This window comes from Hylobates moloch, unplaced genomic scaffold (genome assembly GCF_009828535.3).
Source record: "Hylobates moloch isolate HMO894 unplaced genomic scaffold, HMol_V3 SCAFFOLD_20, whole genome shotgun sequence".
NCBI lineage: Eukaryota > Metazoa > Chordata > Mammalia > Primates > Hylobatidae > Hylobates > Hylobates moloch.
In genome coordinates this window covers 25,918,664-25,945,752 of record NW_026652295.1, presented here as the reverse complement: position 1 = coordinate 25,945,752, position 27,089 = coordinate 25,918,664, and the positions used below count along the sequence as shown (strand labels likewise).

Below are 27,089 nucleotides of genomic sequence, written 5' to 3'. Positions count from 1 at the left end.
CTTCCAGATCTTTCCAGGTGTTTCTCTCAGGGTCAGTGGCATCTAATCTTTGTGACTCTACTCCTGGTTTAAGTCCTCGGTTAACAGCCTTGTGGAAACTGTAACATAAACTGCAACGCTGTTGGTGCCGTTTCTTCTTAGACAAGGTGGCAGCGATCGCCTCCTCCCACAGCCGGCCTTCCACTGCGCCAGCAAGACCCCCTCCCATCAAAGCGCCGAGGGCTCCCAGAGCGCAGGCGCCCGGACCCCGCCCCTTTCCGAAGACTCGACTCCTATTGGCCCAGGGGCCGGGGTTGGAATGCCCTAGTGGCCGGAGAGGGTGATCATGTGACTTGCGGGGGTGGGGCTGCGCCGGCCTCTTCCCAGCCAGCTTGAAAGGGTTTGCGTAGCCGGCCTTGTGGGCCCTTGAAGCTCTCTGTTAAGGCGCTCTGTTAAAGCGCTCTGTGGGCGGCCTGGCCCCAACTCCCCTAGTCTAGGCGCACGAAGGGAGTTGCTGCTAGCTCTTGTCCGTCCCGGGTTCGCTTTTCTTTCCTTCCCGAAGCCTAGCCCTTGGATCCACTATCGCAGAGTCTGCGGCCGCCAGGAAGCCCAGATTCCAGTGTCCGGAGAGTAACCGGAAGTGCTGTCCCCAGGCCTAGGGGCGGCGCCGGCGGCTGCCAGGGTAAGCGCGGCCTGCGGGGCCCAGGGGTGGGATGGGTGCGCGGTGGCACCCAAGACCCACCGCCACAGTCGAGTGGGAGCAGCCCCTGTTCCTGGACATTGAGCATGGTCCGGTCCCCCCTGACGGCGGACGGGGGACTGAAAGATGGTCAATGAAAAGTTGAAAGAAGAGAGCCTTAGTACGGTGGTTCCTAGAGATAATAATAGCAAACACTGCAAGGCACTTTTCAAAGCAATATAATCTTTCATATATATCGAGGAATAAAAGGACCTTGAATGGATTTTTCGCTTCATCTTCAGTGCAGAAATTAGTTATGTTGCAGTTGAATCTATCTGCAGAAAAATCTGGTTTGTTTAATCTTCCTGTAACCATTTTTTTTTTTGGAAAACGGAATTACAGATAACTTTATATTATATACACTTATCACATGCACTTTGGGGTTTGTAGTGGTAGACGAATGGGTCTTTGATCTTAGGAGTTGAGATAATACAAACAAAAACAATTAGCAGAAGGAGAAAAAACAAACGAAAAACGAGGCTTAGGGCTTTGTTATGAAGTTACAGTTAGTAATTATTCAGAAAGATTCTTGACATTTTGTCTAGAGCTAGTCGGAACTGATGGCTACCGGTGGCAGGTACTTCCTGCAGGAGAAACAGTGTAAGCAAAGATGGGAAGAGGTAAGCTATGGTTGAAGGATGCTCACTAGAATGGAGAGGAAATGGGACCAATTTTCTAGCCAGCTCTAGAAAAATTATGAATTATAAATTTCACAAGGTCATCGTCTACATTATTGATTTTTCATCTAGGAGAGGGAAGAATTGAGTGTTGTGAATAGTTCTGGACTAGAGACCTTTTGAAACCAAAAGGAAGATGGTCTTGAGTCTTTCTTGTTATGGTAAGTGGTATACCAGGCTCTGTTTCTGTATAAATGTGGATGGGGGCGTGGGGTGGGGCAGGGTGAAAGACAGGAAAGTATGGGAGAAGATAGATGGAAAAAGAAAATGGCCCTTTCTTATCTCCTAAGATAGCAGAGTGACAAAACTGAGCTCTGTCTTACCAACTTAAGGCTATTTTCTACTCCTTTTCAACATGCGTGCATATTCACATTAGGCTTGCAGTAATTGCTTTTTGATTGATTTGTAGCACAAAGAGGGTAGTATGCCTAATGCTTAGGCAGGCTCTGGAGTCAGAAGATAGGTATTTAAATCTTGGCTCTCCTACTTACTATTTGTAAGTTATTGGGTGATTATCTAACTGCCCTAAGCATCAAGTTTTCTATCTATAAGATCCAAACATTGGTATTAATACCTATTTTACAGGGTCCTTGGGAGGACTAAATGAGATAATCCATGTAATCAATGAAAAATAAATGAGAAATTTCCAAGCCTAAGGCCTATAAACACCATCTAATTTTTAAATAATGCTTTACTAACTTTGTCTCTTGGTCCCATATACACTTTAAGGATAACCATGAACTCTCAAGTTGTATGAATTAGCCTGTCTGCTTGGACTTTTGTTGTATTGCAGTTTATTCCTTTCCTTCGACCCTAGGCAGGAAAGAGCACTAGTCTCTTCCTAGGATGGGGCAAGAGAAGCATCCTAAAGGAGGGTACCCTGGAGCTAAGACTTGAAAGATGTATTTGGGCTTGCTAGATGAACCAGCCAGGGCTACTGATCTAGTCTGTTATATAGCTACTGGGGGTCCAAGGATAATGATTGCCTTTTTGTTCTGGTATTTGTTCACACTTTTCATTTATTCAACAAATGTACTTTAGGTACTAGGGATATTATAGTAATCAAAAGACTAAGTCCTAACCCTAATAGAAGTTATATTTTAGTGAAAAGACAAACAAATGAACAAATATAAAATGTATACCACAAAGTTGAATGGTGATAAGTGCTGTGGAGAGAAATAAAATGGGATAAAGCAACACAGGCTATTTTAGATAAGGTAGTCAGGGTATGCTGCTTTTTGAGGAAGTGATCTTCAGGCAGAGACTTGAGTCCAATAAAGGAGTAAGCTGCATGGGGAAGAGCATTCTAGGCAGAAGGAACAAGTGCAAAAGTTCAGAGGTGGCCTGTGAGGTTGAAGATAATGCAGAGGTGCCACATTATGTAGGGCAGTAAAAACTTTGGATTTTATTCCGAGTGTGATAGAAAACAGTATTTTAAATTAGGGAAGTGTCACGATATTTTTTTTTTTTTTTGAGACGGAGTCTTCCCTCTGTCACCTAGGCTGGAGTGCAGTAGTTCTCAGCTCAATCTCAGCTCACTGCAAGCTCCGCCTTCCAGGTCCACACCATTCTCCTGCCTCAGCCTCCCAAGTAGCTGGGACTACAGGTGCCCACCACCACGCCCGGCTAATTTTTTTGTACTTTTTAGTAGAGACGGGGTTTCACCGTGTTAGCCAGGATAGTCTCAATCTCCTGACCTTCTGATCCGCCTGCCTTGGCCTCCCAAAGTGCTGGGATCACAGGCGTGAGCCACTGCGCCTGGCCTTGTGATCTGTTTTGAGGTTTGACACCCAGACTTATTTTTTAGGTGTTGACATCTAAAAAAAGCTTGGATATGAATAGGAAAATTATTTCCTTATTTATTCAGTTTTTTTTTTCTTCTTAATGCCCCACACTTCATTGGTTGTTTAGGGCAAATAAGACACCTTGGACTGATAACTAGGGAATAATGTAAATGATTTGCCTGGCTGTGACAAAACTAAGAATCCTTTATTTTCACTCTTTTCTCCTTTTGAGCTTAACAATAATACAAATGTTAAAAGACAAAACCTTTTATGAACCCCCATCTTATAACAGCTATTTGTGTGTATCCCTGCATATCTTTACTTAGTTGTGATTCTGAGTTGGAATTCTTCCTTTTCTTTCTAATATTTCTCCATAAATTTTTTCTAGTTCTTGCATAATTTTTATATTAATCATTAACTGGCCAAATTGTTTTATTAGTTATTTCAAGTGGGTTTTGAACAAGGCTTTGCACAAGAATCAGGCATAGAAAACGGGCTTAATACGTTAATGGTTTTGTGCATGTGAAGGTAGAATTAAGAAAATAATAGAATCTACCATTTATTAAGCATCTACTGAGACCTAGGCATTGAGCTTAGTACCGGCAGTGTCTTGGTTCTCATAGCAACTCTGTGGGAAAAAAGAGAAAATTGAAGTTGAAGGAAATTAAGTTACTAACCCAAGTTCTCACAGCTACAAAGGAGTAGAGTGGGAATTTGAACCAAAATCTGCATCCAGAGCTTAAACTGTCAGTATTAACCACCAGAATAAACCAACCTTTAGCCACCATGTTTTTGAAAATCCAAATAAAATACCTTTTAATTTTGAATAAGTACAGATATACAAAAAATTGCAAAACGGTACAAAGAACTCCCATATACCCTTCACCCATATGCTCTAAATGTTAACATTTTACCATGTTTGCTTTATGATTTTGCCTCTCTCTATTAAACAAATGTTTTAGTCTGTTTTGGGCTGCTGTAACAGAATACCATAGACTGAGTAATTTGTAATGAACAGAAATTTATTGGCTCATGATTCTGGAGATTCGAAAGTCCAAGACGGGGGCTGGCATCTAGTGAGAGCCTTCTTGCTGTGTCATTTCATGGCAAAAGGGCAAAGAGAGGGTGAGAGCAAGCAAGAGTGCTCAGAAAGGGACCAAACTCATCTTTTTATGAGGAACCGACTCCTGAAATAATGGCATTAGTCTATGAGGGTGGTGTCCCTGTTACCTACATACCTCCCATTAGGCCCTGTTTCCCGACATCACTGCATTGGGGATCAAGTTTCCAATGCATTAACTTTGGAGGACACATTCAAAGCATAGCAGTACACATATACATATATATAGATTTTTTCCTGAACCATTTGAGAGTAAGTTGTAGACATGCCTCTTCTCAAACAGAGAATCAAGACATGGAGTCCTGCTCTCGTATGCGTGTACTGTACTACTAGCTACATGCCATCCTTCGGAGAACTGAGAAAACAGTCATTCAAATACATTTTCTGTGGGGACTTCTTTTCTAGAACCCTAGTTGAGAAAGCCTGTCCTAAATATTCAACTGTATATTTCTTAAAAACAAGGATATTCTCTAGAAATTATCATTACCATTATCAGAGTCAGGAAATTAACATTCATACAATAAGTACTATTATCTAATCTCCAGACCTTATTCAAACTTAGCCAATTGCTCCACTCATGTTGTTTAAGACAAAAAGAAAAAAATGTTTTCTGTGGACCAAGATCTAATTCAGCATCAGTCATTTAATTTAATTATAATGTTGTCTCTATTGTGAACATATCTTCAGGCTCTGTCTTTCATACCTTTGACATTTTTTGAATATTTAGGCCATTTGTTTGGTAGTTTCCCTCAGTTTGGGTTTTTCTGATGTTCCCTCGTGATCAGATTCAGTTTAGACATTTTTGGCAAGATACCGCAGAAGTGATGTTGTTTTTCTCTTTGCATCATATTAGGAGGCTCATGATGTTTTATCTCATTACTGGTCATGTTCAGTTTAGTTGAGGATACCACTTGGTTAAGGTGGCGTCTTCCAGGTTTCTATACTGTGAAGTTACTCTTTTTGTATTTATAATTATTAAATATCTAGTAGGGAGATATTTTCAGATTATGTAAATATCTTGATTCTCATAAAATTTTTCATCCACTAGATTTTTGCACAGTACTCTTCTTTTGATTGAACATGGTGAAATTTTTAATTCCATAATTTCTTCTATATTTAATTGTTTGCTTTTCTAATGTAAAAAAATTTTCCCTTCTATACACTTTTTTTTAATGAGTACAAATTCATGGATTCTTATTGCGTGACTAATTTATTACTGTTACTACTTATTTCAATGTTCTGCTTGTTCCAGATTTGTACAGTGGCAGTCCTTCCATCCTGAATTGTGGGTCCTTCTGGCATATTGCACCACTTTTTGAGCACTTCCTTTCTTTCTGACACATCAGGATGGTCCAGGCTTATCTTATACTTTCCAAACCGTGGAAACAGCCATTTCTCCAAAGAGTCTTGATTCTTTTCAATGGAGAATGGTATTTAGAAACCCATGTCTGAATGCTTGGTATACTCATTACTACTAGGATTTTATTGTTTCCATGACTTCTCAGCAAACACTACTAGGAAAAAAAAATAAACTTACATAATTTCACATATACATACATTTCTTTATTCTCTATATAAACCTTAAAATCTTGATTTATACTGATACTTCTAATTACAGTTAAACACTACAGAGTTCATTCTAGCCTTTCTCTTTTCTATGTTTGTAGCCTTCTTCATTGACAATGGGGAATCTAGGTGACATTATCCATAGTATATTTACTTATTTCTTCAGTCCTAGGATACACATTAAGTAGTGCACCCTTATCCTGGCAGGGGGGAAAACCTCTACTGATTTGAGTTATTTTTATCTTTAGATTGAATATACATAGTCCCAATATTGTGTTAAAGAGTTACTTTTTTTCCTTTTCTCTGTAGTTGTTATTTATTTGAAACACAGGCGCATTTGTTTTTGTGCTTTTCTCCTCCATCTTGACTATTTACTTCATTAGTTCATTCATGTATTGAATATGTAAAATGTAACATAATTCTAAAAGTAAAAATATGTGTGCTGTGTATTCATATTCTTAGAGAAATGTGACTCTTCTCCTCCACCCAATTCTGTTTTCCTGTGCCATCAATTCCATTTTTATCTGCCTTGTAATGATAACCAATCTCATTAGTTTCTTGTTTTTTGGGGGCAAGTGGAGAACTACATATATAATTTTTTATTTCTACTTTCTTACATAAAATAACAACATACTTTTTTACACTTTGCTTTTTTAAATGTATAATTTATCCTGGAAATCACTCCATATCAGTTGATAAAGATTTTCCTCATTCTCTTCTACAGTTGCATAGTACTCCATTATATGTGGATGTATGTACCATAGTTTATTCATCATTTTCTTATGTACAGATATTTATTTTAAATATTTTCCCCTTACAAACATTACTACAAGTAATTTTATGCTTTATATTTTCATGTTATCGGAGGTGAATCTTCAGAGTCCATTTCTAGAAGTGGGATTGCTGAGTCCAAAGTAAATGTATATCTAGTTTTGTTACATATTGCCACGTTCCCCTCTGGAAGAGATTGTACCCATATGCATTCCCTCCAGCAACATATGAGTTTGTCTGTTTCCTTACAGTGTTGACAGCAAAATGCATTGTCATGCCTTTTAATGTATACTGATTTAATTGATGATACTGCTATTTCATGTACTTTTAAAAAATTATTTCATTTTTTTATAGACTTACCAATTTGCATTCCCTCCAGCAACATATGAGTGTGTCTGTTTCCTTACAGTGTTGATAACAAAATGCATTGTCATACCTTTTAATGTATGCAGATTTAATTGGTGAGAACTGGTATTTCATGTACATTTAAAAAATTATTTCATTTTTTATAGACTTTATTTTTTAGAGAACTGTTAGGTTCATAGCAAAATTGAGCAAAAAATACAGAGAGTACCCATATGTCCCCTACCACTCCCTTTACCCTGACACGTGCACATACCGCACACACAGCATCCCCCGCTGTTAATCTCTTCAACAGAGTGATACATTGCTTACAATCAGTGAACTTAAGTTGATACATCATTGTCACCCAAACTCCATAGGTTACGTTAGGGTTCACTCTTTATGTTGTACATTCTATGGAGTATCTACAATTTTTTTTTTTTTTTTTTGAGACGGAGTTTCGCTCTTGTTGCCCAGGCTGGAGTGCAATGGTGTGATCTCAGCTCACTGCAACCTCTGCCTCCTAGGTTCAAGTGATTCTCCTGCCTCAGCCTCCCTAGTAGATGGAATTACAGGCTCCTGCCACCAGGTTCAGCTAATTTTTTGTATTTTTAATAGAGATGGGGTTTCACTATGTTGGCCAGGCTGATCTCGAGCTCCTGACCTCAGGTGATCCACCCGCCTCAGCCTCCCAAAGTGCTGGCATTGCAGGCATGAGCCACCACACCTGGCTTGACTTGCCAGTTTTTTAAACTGGTTTGTTTTCTTGTTGAGTTTTAAGGGTATATGTATATTTGGGAGATTTTTAAATGTTTGGAATAAGTCTTTAATCAGATGTGTCTTCTGCAAATATTTTCTCCCAGTCTGTGGCTTATCTTCTCATTCTCTAGACAGTTTATTTCATAGAGCAGACTTTTTTAATTTTTAAGTCCAGCTTATCAATTTTCCTCCATGGATCATGCCTTTGTTGTTGTATCTAAAAAGTCATTGCTAGCACAGGCGTGGTGGCTCACGCCTATAATCCTAGCACTATGGGAGGCCAAGGTAGGCAGATCAGTTGAGCTCAGGAGTTCAATACCAGCCTGGGCAGCATGGTAAGACCCATGTCTCTACCAAAAATAGAAAAAATTAGCCTGGAGTAGTGACACACGCCTGTGGTCCCAGCTACTCAGGAGGCTGAGGTGGGAGGACCACTTGATCCTGGGAGGCAGAGGTTGCAGTAAGTTGAGATCGCACCACTGCACTCCAGCCTGGGTCACAGAGCGAGACCCCCATCCCAAAAATATAAAGTCATTGCTATATCCGAGGTCATCTAGATTTTCTCCTTTGTTATTCTCTAGAGGTTTTACTGTTTTGTGTTTTATACTTAGGTATCTGATTCATTTGGGGTTTGTAAATTTTTTTTAATTGAGAAGTAAATATGTATGTATTTATGGTGTAGAACATGATGTCTCAATATATATATATACATTGTGGAATGGCTAAATCAAGCTATTTAACATATATTACCTCACATACCATTTCTTGTGGTGAGAACATAAAATCTACCCTCAGCAATTTTCAAATATGCAATGTATTTTTATTAGCCATGATGTAGAACTCTAGAACTTACCTACAGTAGAACTCTAGAACTTATTCTTCCTGTTTAACTGAAATTTTGTATCCTTTGACCAATATCTTACCAACCCTGCTATGTCTCAGCCTCTGGTAACCACCATTTTACCATCTGTTTCTATCAGTTAGACTATTTTATACTCCATATGTAAGTGAGGTTATGTGGTATTCATCTTTCTGTGTCTGTCTTATTTCACTTAACGTAATGAATGTCCTCCAGGTTCATTTATGTTGATGCGAATGACAGGATTTTCTTCTTTTTTTTTTTTTGCATGTGAATGTCTAGTTACTTCAGCACCATTTGTTGAAAAGACTATCTTTTTCTGCATTGTATCTATTGCCTTTGTTCCTTTATCATGGATCAGCTGACTCTATTTATATGGGTATATTTTTGGACTCTATTCTGTTCCATTTATCTATTTGTCTGTTCTTTCACCATTACCACACTTTCTTGATTACTATAGCTTTAGTCTTGTAACTTCAAGTAGTATAGTAAGTGTTGAAGTTAGGTAGCATCAGTCCTCCAACTTTGTTCCTCCCCTTCAGCATTATGATCGCTAATCTAGGTCTTTTACCTCTTCATATAAACTTTGTATCAATATGTCAGTATTTACAAGATAATTTGCTGGGATTGTGTTGAATCTGTAGTACAAGTTGGGAAGAACTATTTGACAGTATTGAATTTTCTTATCCATGGATGTGGAATATCCCTCCAATTATTTAGTTCTCTTTTTTATTTCTTTTATTAGAGTTTTTAAATTTTCTTTGCATAAATTATGAACATATTTGGTTAGATTTATACTTAAGATGTTTCATTTTTTAGAGTGCTAATGTAAATGGTATTGTGTTTTTAATTTCAAATTTTACCTGTTTATTGCTGGTACAGAGGAAAATAATTGATTTGTATGTTAACCCTGTATTGTACAACCTTAACTGTAATCACTTCTTAGTCCCAGGAGTTTTTTGTTGATGATTTTTTCAGATTTTTACATATATGGTCATGTCACTTACAAAGACAGTTTTATTCCTTCGTAATCTGTATACCTTTTATTTCCTTTTCTTGTCTTGTAGCATTATCTCTCTATTCCAGTATTATGTTGAAAAGCAGTGGTGAGAGAGAACATTCGTACCTTGTTCCTGATGTTAGCTGAAAGCTTCTAAGTTTTCACCATTAAGTATGATATGATGTTAGCAGTGGTTTTCTTGTAGATGTTCTTTATCAACTTGAAGAAGTTTCTCTGTATTCCTAGTAATGACACTTATTTTAATTTGCATTTCTCTAATTATGAGATTGAACAGCTTCTCAAATATTCAAGGGACATTTTTATATTTTGTGTGCGTGAGAATTGTCTTTTGCTTATTTTTCTATCAGATTTTTGTTGTTTTCCCTCAATTTTTAAGAGATCTTTATATATTAGGTATATTGTCCCTGTATCTCAAATATTGTTACAAATATTTTCTCTCAGTTTGCCCATTGACTGTTGACTTTGTTCATTTTTTATATATATAAAATGTTTTTGGCCGGCACAGTGGCGCACGCCTGTAATCCCAGCACTTTGGGAGGCTGAGGCGAGCTCCTGAGGTCGGGAGTTCGAGATCAACGTGACCAACATGAAGAGACCCCGTCTCTACTAAAAATGCAGAATTAGCCAGGCATGGTGGTGCATGCCTGCAATCCCAGCTACTCAGGAGGCTGAGGCGGGAGAATCACTTGAACTCAGGAGGCAGAGGTTGTGGTGAGCCAAGATCACGCCAAAAGAAATGGTCTCAAAAAAAAAAAAAAAAAATATATATATATATATATATATATATATTTTTTATATATATTTTTTATATATATATATATTTTATATATATATATATTTTTATATATATATATATTTTATATATATTTATTATATATATATTTTTATATAATATATATATATATATATATATATATATTAAAAAAATTTATTAGTCAAATGATTAGTCTTACAGATAGAAAATTTTTGGTACCCTAAGATTAAAGTAGAATTTACTTTAGTTTTCTTGTAGTATCTTATCGTTTCCATGTATACATTTAGGACCCTAACCAATTGGGTGTTTATATTGGTGTGTGGTATGAGGTATAGACCAAATTGTACCTATTTTCATGTGGCTACCTTGATGTTTTACCATCGTTTATTAAAAAGTCCATTTTTGCCCTGGTGATTTGAGATGTCATCTTTATTGTATACTAAATTTCTATATGTGTTTGTGTCTATTTCTGGATTTTCTATTCTATTTGTCCCTTTATCTAATTGTGTTTCGAAACTCTGTTGTTTTAATATTAGAAGCTTTAGAGTTTATTTTAATGTCTCATGGGTTTAGTTACCCTTCATAGTCTGTCTTTTCATTGCTTCGTGGCTGTCCTTGTTAGTCTTTTCAAAGTGAACTTGAGTAGCAACTGTACAGCTTAGGCATTGGAGATTTTTCTGTAAAGGGCCAGAAAGTATTGTATTTAGGCTTTGGTGACTATCTGGTCTCTGTTGTGACTACTCAATTCTGCCTTTCAATACATTAATGAATAAGTATGACCCTATTTCAGTAAAATTTTATTTGAAAAAAACAGATGGGCCATAGTTTGCCACCCCTTAGTCTAGTTTCATAAAGAAGCTTGTTATTTTTATTGAGAGTGCATTGTTTATAAATCTTAGGAGGGAACATCTTCATAATGTTGAATTGTTCTATACAAGAACAAAGGATGTCCTTCCATTTATTCAAGTCTATTTTTGGGTCTTAGGGGGAGAAGGTTTTCCTGTGCTTTATTTGGCATGGCTATTTTTTATTTATTTCTAAGTAGTTTTATATTGCTGCTTTTATACAAAGGTTGTTCTCTATCATTGTGTGTTCCAATTAGTTATTCTTTATGTTTATTTAAAAAACTGGTGGTTTCCGTGTGGCAAATTTTATACCCTGCTACCATACTGAATTCCTTTATCATTTGAGTTAGTTTTAGCATTGGTCCTTTGTAGGATTTTCTAATTCTACTATTAAATTACCTCCAAATAGAGATCGTTTTACTTCTTTCACACCTCTAATTGATTTTTCTAATTGCATTGATTAATACTTCCAGGTCAGTGATTGAAAAGAGAAGTATTGGCCATACTTGCCTTGTTCCTGATCTTAGTAAAAATTATTGTAGTTTTTCTAATTTAAGGTACTGGATGAAGGAATGTATGTTTTATCGTATTAAAAGGAAGTATCTATTAATTCCCACTTTCTTGAGTGTTTTTATCCAGAATAGATGTTGATTTCTGTTGCAAGTTCTTTCACTATGGAGATAATTATATTATTTTTCTCCATAGGTCTGTTCATATGGGGTATTATATTTAGTGGATTTCCTCATATTGAAAGATAGTCTAATTTTGAACCAATTTTGCAAAAATTCCACTTGGTCATAGTATATTATTTTTTTAATGTGGTATCGATTTTTGTTAGTATTTCTCACATTCATAAAAAATGTTAGCCAGGCATGGTGGTATGTACCTATACCCCAGCTATTCAGGAGGCTGAGCCAGGAGAATTGCTTGAGCCTAGGAGCTTGAGGCTACAGTGAGCTATGATTGTGCCACTGCTCTCCAGCCCGGGTATCAGAGCAAGACCCCGACTCTTTAAAAAAAAAGCGATATTGGACATTAAAATTTTTTTATGCTCTCTTCATCAGGTTTAGTTACCAGTGCTATCCTTATTTCACAAAAAGAATTAGGAAGTTGTTCTTCATTTTCAGCGCTCTGGAAAATATGTATGAAGCATTGTATTTATTTGGTCTGTGTAGATTTGTAGAATTATTTTGTGAAATAATCTGGGCCTAGTGCTTTTTATGGAATGGTTCCTTTATAGCTTTTTCTATTTATTCTCTGCAAATTGGTGTTTTAAGACTTTATATCTTTAATGGAGTCAACTCTAATAAATTGTGTTTCATAAAGAAACCCTTATTTCATAGTTAATCATATTCATTTATATAGAGATTTGCAAAGTGGTTTCATGTATGTGTGTTTTTCTGTTCGGTGGTTATTCTTCCTTGTCATTTCTTACTTTGTAAATGTGTGCTTTCTCCCTTTTTTTCTTCATTAAGTAACCTAGTGGTTTATCTGTTTCTTTAAGTTTTACAAAATAAGTATGATTTTGAGTTATCATTAGATTTACTGTCTTTTTGTTCTCTAGTTCGTTGATTTCTCCTTTTATCTATTTTTGTTATTATTTTGATTTTTTTTCCCATTAAAAAACAAAATAGAGACAGGATCTTGCTATGTTGCCCAGGCTGGTCTTGAACTCCTGGGCTCAAGTGATCCTACTGCCTCGGCCTCCCAAAGCACTGGGATTGTAGGCATGAGCTACCATACCTACTTATTTATTTATTTAAAATAGAAATTGGGTCTCATTAATATTGCCCAGGCTGGTCTTGAACTCCTGGGCTCAATTGAAATTTATTTTTTTCTTAGCTTTTGATCTAAGAATTTAACTTGTTCATTTTAATTCTTCTGTTTTTATTGATTAAAGAAATATAGGCATAAACTGGTTTAAATTTATTCCATAGATTGTAATATATAATATTTTCAATTATGAATACTTAAAAATTTTTTAAACTTTTTCATTGCCCCTTTTACTGAAGTCTTTTAACAGTTTATTTTCCCCCCATTTGAAAGGACCTTTTGTTATTTGATATTTTAATAAATTTCTAGTTTTGCTGCAGATTGTTTCTTGTAATGTTTCTTTATGATAATTAATGATGCTTCCTTTATTACGTAATATATGACAGATTTTTGTGGATGATTCATGTGTTCTTGAAAAGAATGTGTACTTATCAGGACATACGGTTTAATATAAATAAGATTTACTTATTAATTAGGTTATTTAGGCCTTCTGCATCATTACTTCTTGGTCCAGTTTGTATGTCTTTTATCGAGAGTGGTATATTAAGCTTTTCTATTATTAATATTTTTATCTCTGTTTCTTTGTATCTGTATCTCTGTTTTTCCTTTGTAAATGTGCCTGCTGTGTAATGTGATACATAGATAACCATGACTTTAGTGTAATTTAGAAAGTATTATTATATTTAATGCTTTTGTCTTGAACTCTGCCTGGTATCAGGATCAAAAGCCCTACTTTTATTGTTTCTGTTTGCCTAGTGTTCCTTTTCCCACCTCCTTATTTTTAGTCTGCCTGAATCACTTTGCTTTAGGTGTCTCTTGTATTTAGCATATAGTTAGGTCTTGCTTGTGAGCCAAAATGAAAATCTCTTTAATAGGTGTGTTAAGCTCACTTATAGTTATTGATGTAGTTGATGTTTGGTTTTAACAATGTCATATTATTTGTTATAACTGTATTTTGTTACATTTTTTTCTACATGATAGGTTTTCATAGCTCTTTCATGACTTTCTTTTTTGAATGTTTGATTTTTGTTATATTAGCTACTTTCGTACTTAGATTTATTTATTTATTTATTTATTTATTTTTATTTTTTATTTATTTATTTATTTTTTGAGGTGGAGTTTCGCTCTTGTTGCCCAGGCTGGAGTGCAATGGCCTGATCTCAGCTCACTGCAACCTCCGCCTCCTGGGTTCAAGTGATTCTCCTGCCTCAGCCTCCCAAGTAGCTGGGATTACAGGCATGCACCACCACGCCTGACTAATTTTGTATTTTTAGTAGAGACAGAGTTTCTCCATGTTGGTCAGGCTGGTCTCGAACTGCCGACCTCAAATGATCCGCCTGCCTCGGTCTCCCAAAGTACTGGGATTACAGGCGTGAGCCACCACACCCAACCATATTTAGATCTTTTTTAATGCCTTTAGTTCATTAAAAAAATAAATTTTTATATTTAACCTTTAATTAGTTGGTTTTTAAGGGTTTCTAAAATTTTTCTTTTCTAAAAGGCCATTTCAGCTTCAGATGGTTTTTTAGTTTAATAGTGTAATTTAACTCTCACCTGCCATAAATACAATATAGTAATCCCACCTTATTTGTGGGGGATATGGTCCAAGACTCCCAGTGTATACCAGAAACTGCAGATAGTATTGAACCCTAAATGGCTTTTTTTTTTCTATACATACTTACTGTGATAAAGATTTTGGTACTTAGAGTGGGTTTTTCTTTCTGGCAATGAATTTTAGGTCAGTCTTGCCCACTGCTAGCTCTCTTCTCTTTACCTCACATTCTCAGATTTTCCTTGCTCTTATTGATACCTTATGGCTAGAATGTGAGAGATAGCTATATGGGATTTGGTGGCAGTGTGGGCTTTGTATAGTACATTTGTTCTTCTTATTCTTACTGCTTTTAAAGGATGTGCTGAGAGATTTGGATTTCTGTAGCCAGTGTTATCCCCTCTGACTGTGTTTTATTACCACGTTCTTTATGTTTCCTCTAGAGATATTTTCTTTTTTTTTTTTTTTCATATTTAAGTCAGTTTTCTGTCCATTGACTTCCATGGCCAATTTTAAATAATTGGCATGCAAACACTGCATGTTCTCACTTACAAGTGGGAGCTGAACAATGTGAACACATAGACACAGGGAGGGGAACAACACACTGGGACTGTAGCAAGGTGCGGGGGGAGGGAGAACATCAGGAAAAATAGCTAATGCATGCTGGGCTTAATAACTAGGTGATGGGTTGATAGGTACAGCACATGTTTACATAGGCACACGTTTACCTATGTAACAAGCCTGCACATCCCACAAGGTACCCTGGAACTTAAAATAAAAATAAATAAATAAATAAATGGTGTGAAAACTTACAGGTTTTCTGAAAAGCCTCAGTTGACAATTACGTTTTACAACTTCCCTCACTTCTGTATTTAGGGCTACACTGATTTTAGGCCCCATACTGAAGCGGACCAAAAAGGGGGGAAAAAAAGAAGTAAAATCACTGCTGGTCGAATGGCATTTAAAATTCTGGTCTTTCCTGACTTGCATGCTATGTGCTTTTCGGAGTTGTCAAATAACTGGGCCATACATTCTGTCCAGACTTCATAGTTGGATTCAATGGGATGACATTGATGACATGTGTTTCCTCCATCTTACCTGGAACTAGAGCCATAAAACATGTCATTTTTATACTAGCAGCTATGAGCTAAGTGTCATAGAGAGCTTCAGCTGTATGGCCCTATATGTTGCCTGGGTCCAAGTAGTTCCATTTTTGTTTCTGATCCTCAGTAGCAGGAAGGTTGTTGAGGGAACTGAAAGTCCCATTAACCTAAGTATAAGGCAGGTTAAAACTTCTAGAGAAAGACATCAATGGTTAAGTGTGGACTCTCTAACTTCTTTTTGTGCCCCTAATTGACCACCTCCTGGGTTGTTTGTGGTTGAAATATAAATCAGCTTAGGGTGTTATAAATTTTGAATAACCAAAATTGTGATGATTACGTGGGTTCCAGTCGTGGTAAGGTGGTAATTTTTTTTTTTTTTTTTTTTTTTGAGACAGAGTCTCGCTCTGTCACCCAGGCTGGAGTGCAGTGGCGCAATCTCGGCTCACTGCAAGCTCTGCCTCCCGGGTTCACGCCATTCTCCTGCCTCAGCCTCTCCGAGTAGCTGGGACTACAGGCGCCCGCCACCACGCCCGGCTAATTTTTTGTATTTTTAGTAGAGACGGGGTTTCACCGTGGTCTCGATCTCCTGACCTCGTGATCCGCCCGCCTTGGCCTCCCAAAGTGCTGGGATTACAAGCGTGAGCCACCGCGCCCGGCCGGTAAGGTGGTGATTTTGTTATAATCCCAAAAATACTTTGTAGTCCCTATTACACTTTGGATCAGGACAGCCTGAGTTCCTGTGGGGAAGATAATGCCTTCGTGTTTTCAAGATACCACCGAGATTTAGTGTTAGGAGCCGTTTCCTTCAATGTTGTTATAGTTGCCAAGGAAGTTATAGATTGTGTATATGGGTTATAGATTCTGTATTGTCCTTTTCTCTAAAGAGTCATATGGGATGATTTAAGACTCTACACAATTGACTGTAAGGGATTAGATAAGAAAACCCATCTGTTCTTTTTAACTGTCGTTTACCCATTGTTAAGTCCTTTGAGTGTAAATGATCTAGTGCTAAATGCTCTCATTTATGGCTTTTTATCCTTGTCTTTGTGTTTTACAGAATGCTATCTTCCTTGAGAAGTCAAATTCTCAGGATCAGGAATGTATGTATGTTCTTCCATCTGGATTCTAGGTAAGCTACAGTTACTTCAGTATTTTGAAGTATCCCTTCTCTTTCCCAGACTCCATCTCATCAGAGTACCTCCCATTCTTTGTGACATTCAGTCCTTTTATCAGACAAGGAGAGAAGTAGAATTTCAATGAGAATTCATACATGGACTCAGCAGATGCTTATTAAGCACCAACTTTGTACCTGTCATTACTTTACATGGTAAGGAAAGATCATCAAACGAAACAGACATCCTTGTCATATTTTAGCAATAGACAATAAACTGAATAAAGTGAATTATATAGTATGTTAGAAGGTTTTAAGTGCCATGAAGAAAAGTAAAGCAGAAAAGGGGAATAGTGAATGCTGGGGCATGAAGACTATTCACAACTTTAAACAGAGTGGTTAGGAAAGGCCTTCCTCAGAAATGACATCTGAAAAAATAGTCTTTGAAGGAATTAAGAGAAATTCATGCACACATCTGGAGGAAGAAAGCTGTAGGCAGAAGAAAGAAAGGGCAAAGGCCCTAAGAGTAGTATGTTTGAATGAGGAACAGCTAGAAAGCCATTGCGGCTGGATTAGAACATGCAAAGAGAAGAATAATATAAAAGGGTGTCAGAGAGGCAGTGACAGGCTAGCAGGGCAGCTCAAGTAGGCCTCTTGGGCTATTGTGAAAGTAAGAAATAAGAGTGGTTTGGACTGGAATGTAACAACAGAAGCTGGTGAGAAGTGGTTAGACTCTGGATGTGTTTTGAAATGGAGCCAACAAATTTGTTGATGGCTTGATTGTGAGGTGTGAGAAAGAAGAGTGCAGGATGACTTCAAGGTTTTAGCCTGAGGAAATAAAGGATTAATTTGCCATAAACTGAGATGAGGGAGGTGATAGGTGGAGTAGAGCTGGAATCCAGCCCCCGTATAAGTCCTTTGCTCACTTCCTTTGACTGTAAGGCAAAAACAGATACTTGCCATTTAGCTCTGTAAACTCAATTTAATAAAAGAAAATAGGAGTAATGCTTGTGATACTTTAGGCTTTGAGGATTGAGATTGTGACGGTGACAGAGTATACTCTGGTCTTGTAGTCTAAGGAGTTCTGTGATACCGTGAAAGTCACCTGAAAGCTGTAATTTGGACCAAAAAAAGTAATTTCTAGGACAGTTCATAGATCATGGAGATAATGCTCAAATATTTGTGAAGGGGGCCTACCCCTCCACACCTGTGGGTATTTCTCGCAAGGTGGAGACGAGAGACTGAGAAAAGAAGACAAAGAGAGACAGAGACAGAGACAAAATATAGAGGAAGAAAAGTGGGCCCAGAGGACCGGCGCTCAGCAAGTGAGGACCTGCACCAGCAATGGTATCTGAGTTCCCTCAGTATTTATTGATCACTATCTCACTATCTTGGCGAGGGGGATGTGGCAGGATTATAGGGTAATGGTGGGGAGAGGGTCAGCAGGAAAACATGTGAGCAAAGGACGCTGTGTTGTAAATAAGTTTAAGGAAAGGTGCTGTGCCTGGATGTGCACATAGGCCAGATTTATGTTTGACTTTACACAAACATCTCAGTGCAGTAAAGAGCAGTATTGCCGCCAGCATGTCTCATCTCCAGCCATAAGGTGGTTTTCTCCTATCTCAGTAAATAGAATGTACAATCGGGTTTTACACCGAGACGTTCCATTCCCAGGGACGAGCAGGAGACAGATGCCTTCCCCTTATCTCAACTACAAAGAGGCCTTCTTCTTTCACTAATCCTCCTCAGCACAGACCATTTACGGGTGTCAGGCTGGGTTACGGTAAGGTCTTTCCCTTCCCACGAGGCCATATCTCAGGCTGTCTCAGTGGTGGGAAACCTTGGACAATACCCAGGCTTTCTTGGGCGGAGGTCCCTGCGGCCTTCCACAGTGCATTGTGTCCCTGGGTACTTGAAAATGGAGAATAGCGATGACTTTTACCAAGCATACTGCTTACAAACACATTTTTACCAAGGCACATCCTGCACAGCCCTAAATCCATTAAACCTTCAGTCAATACAGCACATGTTTCTGTGAGCACAGGGTTGGGGCTAGAGTTACAGATTAACAGCATCTTAAGGCAGAAGAATTTTTCTGAGTACAGATCAAAATGGAGTTTCTTATGTCTTCCTTTTTCTGCATAGACACAGTAACAGTCTGATCTCTGTTTCCCCCACATATTTGAAATGTAGGATTTTAATCACTGTATTTAGCATAAACATGTCTGTTTTGTTTAGCTTGTCTACTTCAGTTTTGACTTCCCTATTGTTAGCCTTGCAGTGCATTTTTCTCCCATTATGTCCCGCTGTGGTCACAATACTACATTTCCTGTGGATCTGTGTTTTGACTCTGAAGAAATTGCACTACTCCCACCTCATTCAGTTCTCTCTCCTGTCCCTTTAAGTTTTAGAACAGTTCTGAGTTGACATTTGAAATCTTGGTATATCTTTTTATATTTATAAATAACTTTTACTTACTACAATAAAAGTAAGTAAAAGTAGCAGCCTCTGGGCCGGGCGCGGTGGCTCACGCTTGTAATCCCAGCACTTTGGGAGGCCGAGGCGGGCGGATCACGAGGTCAGGAGATCGAGACCACGGTGAAACCCCGTGTCTACTAAAAATACAAAAAATTAGCCGGGCGTGGTGGCGGGCGCCTGTAGTCCCAGCTACTCGGAGAGGCTGAGGCAGGAGAATGGCGTGAACCCCGGAGGCGGAGCTTGCAGTGAGCCGAGATTGCGCCACTGCACTCCAGCCTGGGCGACAGAGCGAGACTCCGTCTCAAAAAAAAAAAAAAAAAGTAGCAGCCTCTGTGCCTTTCACAAGGAAAGCATACAAATTGCTGAATGGAAATTAGAAAACTGTTGTTAACAAATTGATGAAACAGAATGTTATCTATCATCTCATTACCCAGAGGTAACCATGTTAGTGCCATGTCTTTTGGATCCTTTTGACTTCCTGTTGTCTCTGAGTGCACGTGTTGCTTTGTGTTCTGGTCCATTACACTTACTAATTTACTGTATTCGGTGAGCTTTAATATCATTTCCTTTGCAAATAGGCTCCAATCTAATATCTAGTTTCTTGGATACTGGACCTTTTTGATAATTTAAGGAACTGTGTACCTTCTCCCCAGAAAAGTGCACATATACTGTACATTTTGCAGTCAAAGTTTTCATAAATTACCTAGGAGTCTGTGGATGCCAAGTAAGAACTCCTCTTCTAGGTTTGAGTACCTACTCTGTGCCAGGCGCTTTTCTAAGTGCTGGGGAAACAATAGTGAATGAAGTGAGCCAAAAATCCCTGTCTTTTAGGGGCTTACATTCTATGGAGAAAAACAAAACAAAAAACATTCTATAGGAAAGGAGAGGAGTGTTGTTTGTGTGAGTCAGCTGGGATGGAGGTATGGTACAGTGTAAAATAGTGTGGTTGGAAATGACTTCACTGAGAATATTCCAGTTGAGCAAAGATGTGAATGAGGTGAGAGAGAGAGCCTTGAAGATTCCTGGAGGAAGAGCCCTTCAGCCAGGAAGAGATACCAAGGATAAAGGCCCTGAAATGGGAGTGAGTCTGGCTTGTTTGAACAACAGCAAAGACTTAGGGTGACTGGAGTGCAATGAGTAAGTAGAGGAAGAGCAGAGAAATGGATCAGAGTAGTAACTAGGAGTCAGATTTCTTAAGAGCTTGTAAGTTTCTAACAGAAGTGGTTTTGGTGGAGTAGTGAGGGTTGATTGTTTAATTGGAATATGTTGCAGAAACCTTGGAAGACAAAAATTGGAGACAATGAACAGGTTTATTTATTTCAAAGAGTTTTACTGCAGAGAGGAACAGAGAAATGGGACAACAGCCTGAGTGTGAGAGGTTTTTCTTGTTGATTGTGCTTTTGTTTTTGAGAAGAGAAATAATATTGGAATGGTCCAATAGGAAGGAATAAATTGATAATGCAGGAGAGGGAGGGTGGAATTGCTAGAGTGATGTCCTTGTGAACAAAGGGGGTATACAGATGGAAAGGCTGTCCTTAGATTGAGCAAGGGAAGTTTGTCATCCATGGTAGCTGAAGGAAAGATGCAGTACGTGACCACGCTTACAAGAGGTTGGTTGATGTGGTGGGAGCATGTGGAAAGGATTTTGGTTTTTGTGTATGTGTTGTTGTTTTGCTTGCTTGCTTCCATTTTCTTAGTAAAATAGGAAGCAAAATTATCAGGTTGTACTCTTCAGGTGATGGATGGGGGGTGGTCTGAATGTATGAGGGAGAGGGTCAAACATATGAAAAGGTCACTGAAGAGAGTTAAGTGTGAAGGATATGGAAAATGGCTTTTTTTCTTCCTTTTATTTCTGTTCTTTAGTCTATTTTTGGTAGTCGATAAATGCATTGACTCATTACTCCCTCTGAACTCTCTTGAGTCAACCTTTTTTTAAGACACTTGATCCTTTAGGCATTTCTGTATGTGCACATACCTCTAAACCACAGAATGAGGAAAAAACTTTTTTACAACTTTTCACCATGTAAAGAAAAGCCTGTTATAAAATCTATGTTCCAAGCCTAGACTTGTATCTATTGTCAGTCAGGATTTTTCTTTTTGAGCAAGTTACGTGCTTATATAATCATATCAAAGCAGAATCTTAAGCCCCTTTGTCATAATAATAGTGATAGTAAGAGCCAAAACAGAGGGCTTACCAGGAGATTAATAGTGATTTAATATTCCACAGAACCGTGTAAGGTAGTTTCTGTTATTAATCCACTTCACAGATGAGGAAACGAGGCTTACAGTGGTTAAGAAACTCTCCTAATATCACTACTAAGAATTAGTGTCATAGAAACCTTACTTTTCTCTCTGTTCACTGGGAATTCTAATGATCATTAACTACTTTCTTCCAAGCTTTCTGCAGAAAGGACTCCAGAGATACTCATTCACGGTCCCTTTTGATTTGCTTTCTTCATGAGCAGGCATAATAATTATTAGTCTTGTCTTGATTTCTCAACTGAAGCAAGGAAAGATGAAGAGCTCTTATTTTAAAATTACCCAGATTCATAGAGGAAAGAGTTCTTACTTGTAGTTTCCCATGTGTATTGCTGATCAGTTTTATATTAGCAAAGAGTAAAAGTAAATAACTGATTTCAAGCAATATAAAACCTAGAAGACTTAGGGACTCTGATACAGAGTTTGTCTTTTCTGCAGTGATTTTAATTTTGAGAATTCTTTTCTTAGTCGTAGGAATATAAATAATATTTCTACTTTGTCTCACAGGGTTGGAAATACCAAGTAAGGAATTAACGTATATGATGCTGGAAACTTGTAGAGGCTCATGACTGAAAGGCCTGAAACAGATGTATCTTCCAAATTCTTACCAAGAAAATGACTGTGAGGGCAATGATGGGTCAAGAAGACCAGTGGAAAACTCCCTAGGAGAGAGCCATAGAAAATGTACACTTCAGAAGAGAGATGTAATCAGAGAACTCAAAAAAGGAATATATATAATGTATGCCCTCAGAAGGGTAAAAAGATTTTTATTCATGTGCATGAGATTACTCAGATAGATGGTCATATATACCAGTGCCTTGAATGCAAGCAAAACTTCTGTGAAAACTTAGCTCTTATTATGTGTGAGAGAACCCATACTGGGGAGAAACCTTATAAATGTGATATGTGTGAGAAAACCTTTGTCCAAAGCTCAGATCTTATTTCACACCAGAGGATCCACAATTACGAGAAACCTTATAAATGTAGCAAATGTGAGAAGAGCTTTTGGCACCACTTAGCGCTTTCAGGACATCAGAGAACACATGCAGGTAAAAAATTCTATACATGTGACATTTGTGGCAAGAATTTTGGTCAGAGTTCTGATCTGCTTGTCCACCAGCGAAGCCATACTGGCGAGAAACCGTATCTATGTAGTGAGTGTGACAAATGCTTCAGTAGAAGTACAAACCTCATAAGGCATCGAAGAACTCACACAGGTGAGAAACCATTTAAGTGTCTCGAGTGTGAAAAAGCTTTTAGTGGGAAATCAGATCTTATTAGCCACCAGAGAACTCACACTGGGGAAAGGCCCTACAAATGTAATAAGTGTGAGAAAAGTTACCGACACCGTTCAGCCTTCATTGTACATAAAAGAGTTCATACTGGGGAGAAGCCCTATAAGTGTGGTGCCTGTGAAAAATGCTTTGGCCAGAAATCAGACCTTATCGTGCACCAGAGAGTCCACACAGGTGAGAAGCCGTATAAATGCCTGGAATGTATGAGAAGTTTTACTCGGAGTGCCAACCTAATTAGACACCAGGCAACTCACACTCACACTTTTAAATGCCTTGAATATGAAAAAAGTTTTAACTGTAGCTCAGATCTTATTGTACATCAGAGAATTCACATGGAAGAGAAACCACATCAGTGGTCTGCATGTGAGAGTGGCTTCCTCCTAGGTATGGACTTTGTTGCCCAACAGAAAATGAGAACTCAAACAGAGGAGCTACACTACAAATACACTGTATGTGATAAAAGCTTCCACCAGAGCTCAGCCCTTCTTCAACATCAGACAGTACACACTGGTGAAAAACCGTTTGTCTGTAATGTGAGTGAAAAAGGTCTTGAGCTTAGCCCTCCCCATGCATCAGAAGCCTCACAGATGTCTTGACCAGGCGAGAAGCTGTAATACCAATATTAAAAATTATTTATGTATCAGAGAACTCATTAAGATGAAGACAAATCTCAGACTTTGCTCAGAGCTCAGAATTCAGTGGGGACCAGAGAGCCTGCAATTGGAAGTATGAGAAATTCTTTGCCCGGAGAGCTGCCCTAACAGAACACCTCATCCTCACTCCAATGAGAAATCTACAGATGCCCAGAGTTTTTGAAAACTTTCCGTCTGAGCTCAAATTTGATCACTCACAAGAGGATTCATACAAGTGGGAAACCTTACAAATGCACTGAGTGTGAGAGAGCTTTCTACTAATGCTCAGCCCTTCTCGTTGTAAGAGAATTCACACCGGAGAACAACTTTTTAAATGCCTTCAGTGTCAGTCATGCTGCAGACAGTATGAACATCTCATTGGACCTCAGAAAACCCACCCTGGGGAGAAGCCCCAGCAAGTGTGAAAAAGCTTCTAACAAAACTCTGACTTACCCATCAGAGAAGCCATACTGGTGAAAAATTGTATATTTGTCTTAAGTATGGCAAAAGCATTCATTGGAGAGCCTTACTTGGGTTTGCACCCAAAAAAAAAAAAAAAAAAAAAACCAATCTGAGGAAAGACTGCAAATGTCTGAATGAAGAGTGCTTGTCAATGATCCACTCTTGTGGTATATCAGGGAACTCACATAAGTGAAAAAACCCATACTTACCTTGAGTCTGAGAAAACCTTTGGTAGAAGCTCCTGTCTTATCAGGCCCAAAAAACCTGTTCTGCAGTGAGAGATTTAATTGTGGGTGAGAATCTATGTACATATAATATGTATGAGAAGAACTGTTCTCATAATTAGTTGACTCATATGGTAGAGAGGACTTTACATGAAATCAGTATGAAAATAGTTTTTTAGATACCCAGAAGCTTGTTCTGGGAGAAGCTAGGGCGGGTCAGAGTAGACCTGATGGGTAACTCAGGTAAAGATGCTTTTCTTTTATCTGAACCACTTAATGATTGCTTTACTTTTACTTTTTAAAAAATTCAGAAATCCAATAAAGGAAAGGACTGTAACCTTATGATAGAAGGTGTGGCATGTGTTACTGTTGGGGGAAAGGAGTATATTGACTTTGCCTTGGTTGATATTTTTATGCTTGTCTAGGATGGGACTAGAGTGTTGATAGTAACATGGCAGCCTTTTGCTGGCAGTGAAATGAACTAAGAAGCTAGGGAGTAGCTATCCTAGATCAAAACTCTCCCAATAGTTTTCCCTTTGCAGGACCAATCTTATAAAGAGACAGCATACTCAGCTTTTTACTTAGTGTCAGTTGAGGTATACTCTCAAAAGTTTTTTCCCCTAAAATATCTTTCAAGTTATTGCTGGTATTTGGAATTTCAAGTTTAGAAATTCATTTCTTTTTAACTCAAAGTGCAAATTTCATATAATGGTTATGATGGTTTTAGTGTCCATATTTTTGTGACTTCACTTATCAACTCTTACAGCAATAGATACCCACAGTCAGCTCCTAGTAAAATGGCTACAGGAAAACTGAAAGACAAGTTTAAGCCTGAGTAGGCATAGAGTAAAAAACGCATAATGATGCATTATTAATATAAGAGTAAGGCTTTTTTTATTTTGAGTATCCTGACTCCAAACCTAGTGTTCTTTTCACTCCATTATCCTGCTGTTTATAGCAAATCAAGACCCCTAATGATACGTCTTTCATTTATTTCAGTTCTGCCAAGGAAAGAGAAAATACCTTTTAATCCCAGGGAAAGGATTGCAGTCACCACATTATAAGGTATATGGCGTGGAATGCAGAATTCTAAATACTAGAAGGGAAAAGTAGTTGGCAGATTCATCAGAGGCTTAAGGATAAGTACTTGTTTCCAATTTAAAAGTGTAATTAGGATTGTCTTTAATGATCTCTAGAAATACTATAATTAATCCAGAGATCTATCAATGGTCACATCTCAGTTTTTTTCTTCCCTCAGATTCAAAGACGTGTAATACCAATACTTCAGATTCCTATAGTATTTGGGACTTTGTAGACTAGTGAATAAATATTTTGTTGCTAGGCCAAATCCTCTGATTTTGGTTTGATTTGTCCTAGCAGATCCCTGAGCTTCAGAGAGTATTGCCATTTGGATTCATGGAGTTGGCAAACTGCTACACTGCTACCTTGTGTATGGCTCTAAGCTTTGATCCTAATGACTGGTTGATGATCATGATAATATTAGGGCCAGTGAATATAGCTCATAGTGATAATAAGGATTCTAGGGTATTTTTTTTTTTCTTTTAGAAAAATATCCTGGAAGTTTATTTGATCTGACATGTTTTTGTAATATTTAGAAATAGCTCTTGTACCATGAAAAGTTGCCCAGTGTGATAAGACACACAAGATGTATTTTTTTCTCTTTGGTGAAAATCATGCCTATCACTAGTATATGTTTGACATTTGTAGTATACTTAAAATAGTATTGGGTGTGAGGCATGGTGGTGATGAAAAGTAGTCCTTACGGCTACTTGTTAGTCATTAGAGAGAACATGGAGAAGGGGTCAAAGTTGGTATCATTAACAGGGCAATGACTTGACCCTTCTTTCAACTGATCTTACTGGTAGTTGTCTCTAGTTTTTAAGTAAATTAATGATGGACCATCCCTCAAACAGAGAACTTTGGGGGTATGAAACAAGGCTGAAGGCTTTTAACCATGGGAGAAAAAGGTGTTGGTATTATTCATATAGCATAACCTGAGGTTGGAGAGGACCACTTGGGAGCCTGTAACCAAAACTAGAAGGTAACTTCTGGGATGGACGGAGGTTCCCTTGAAGCAGTGCCAACCTAAATCTACCTCAGGTAAGTAGTTAGATTAACTTTTTCAAGATTTCAGACCAAACAAGACAACTTGTATTCAGTTGATGTATTCCTATGCTTTAATGTTTTTGTTTGCCCTTAATTCGTAAATAAACATTTGTTCTGAAAAACTCCATTTCTGTCTCCACTGTACCGAGAGAAACAGCATTTCCTCTACACTTGCATTAGAATGAAGTGGTTAATAATGTGATACTTAGACCTGGAGGTAGAGATAACCATTGGACCATCTCTATAATTCTAGCAATTTTGGATGCTGAGGCAGAGAGGAACAGAAGGAATACTGTCTGTGCTCCGCTGTGGACATTGGATCCTTTTGGAACCTCTGCACTGCATTCCTTAAATAGGGCTAATAGTTTGAACTGACCATGTTTGAGGCCCTGCTGAAATTCATTAGCAGCAAAACCATCTATGGTTTTTTTGTGTGAGTGACACCGTCAAAATTAGGGAAGATTTTAAATTTATAATTCCTAGTGAAATCCACATTTGGTTCCAATTCTTCCCTGTTGCTCTTATTTGTTGAATTAGAGTGGGATGGAGATGGTATAAAAATAGTTGCTCTAATTTACCCACCATTATAAAGTTTGTCCTAGTTTATGTCTGTCTGCTCTACCAACAGAATAGATGCCAGAGTTTTAAGTGGCTTTCATTGTGAGAAGAGGCTAAGAAGGAGGTATGATGTGGATGAAACAGGGAAGGGAAAAGGTACAGCTTTAAGTTTGTTTTTTCCTCCTGAGATTCATATAGAGTTGTGTACGTAGAACAAGATTTGCAGCCTTCATGCTTATTTTTCTAACTTAAAGTGATATTACTCCCAACATTGAAGTGGACTATTGTGAGAAATATTTCTG

The 27,089-nt window shown here is 37.9% G+C and overlaps 1 protein-coding gene across 8 annotated transcripts; it reads left to right on the top strand.

Annotated features, from left to right (window-relative positions):
* The first annotated feature begins 342 nt into the window (after positions 1–342).
* On the top strand, positions 343–27,089 carry ZNF322 (zinc finger protein 322). 8 transcript variants are annotated; one of them, XM_058432321.1, is made up of 5 exons: positions 343–661; positions 1,468–1,556; positions 16,699–16,770; positions 17,980–18,099; positions 21,997–26,826. In XM_058432321.1, the coding sequence occupies exon 5, from the start codon at positions 22,172–22,174 to the stop codon at positions 23,378–23,380; it is 1,209 nt and encodes a 402-aa protein (XP_058288304.1). In that variant the 5' UTR covers positions 343–661; positions 1,468–1,556; positions 16,699–16,770; positions 17,980–18,099; positions 21,997–22,171; the 3' UTR covers positions 23,381–26,826. The 8 variants fall into 8 exon arrangements, 6 of the variants coding, with proteins under 6 accessions (XP_058288304.1, XP_031996502.1, XP_031996503.1 ...); XM_058432318.1 differs by lacking the exon at positions 1,468–1,556 and adding an exon at positions 16,820–16,968 and having other exon boundaries at positions 372–661; positions 16,699–16,741; XM_058432319.1 differs by lacking the exon at positions 1,468–1,556 and adding an exon at positions 16,863–16,968 and having other exon boundaries at positions 372–661.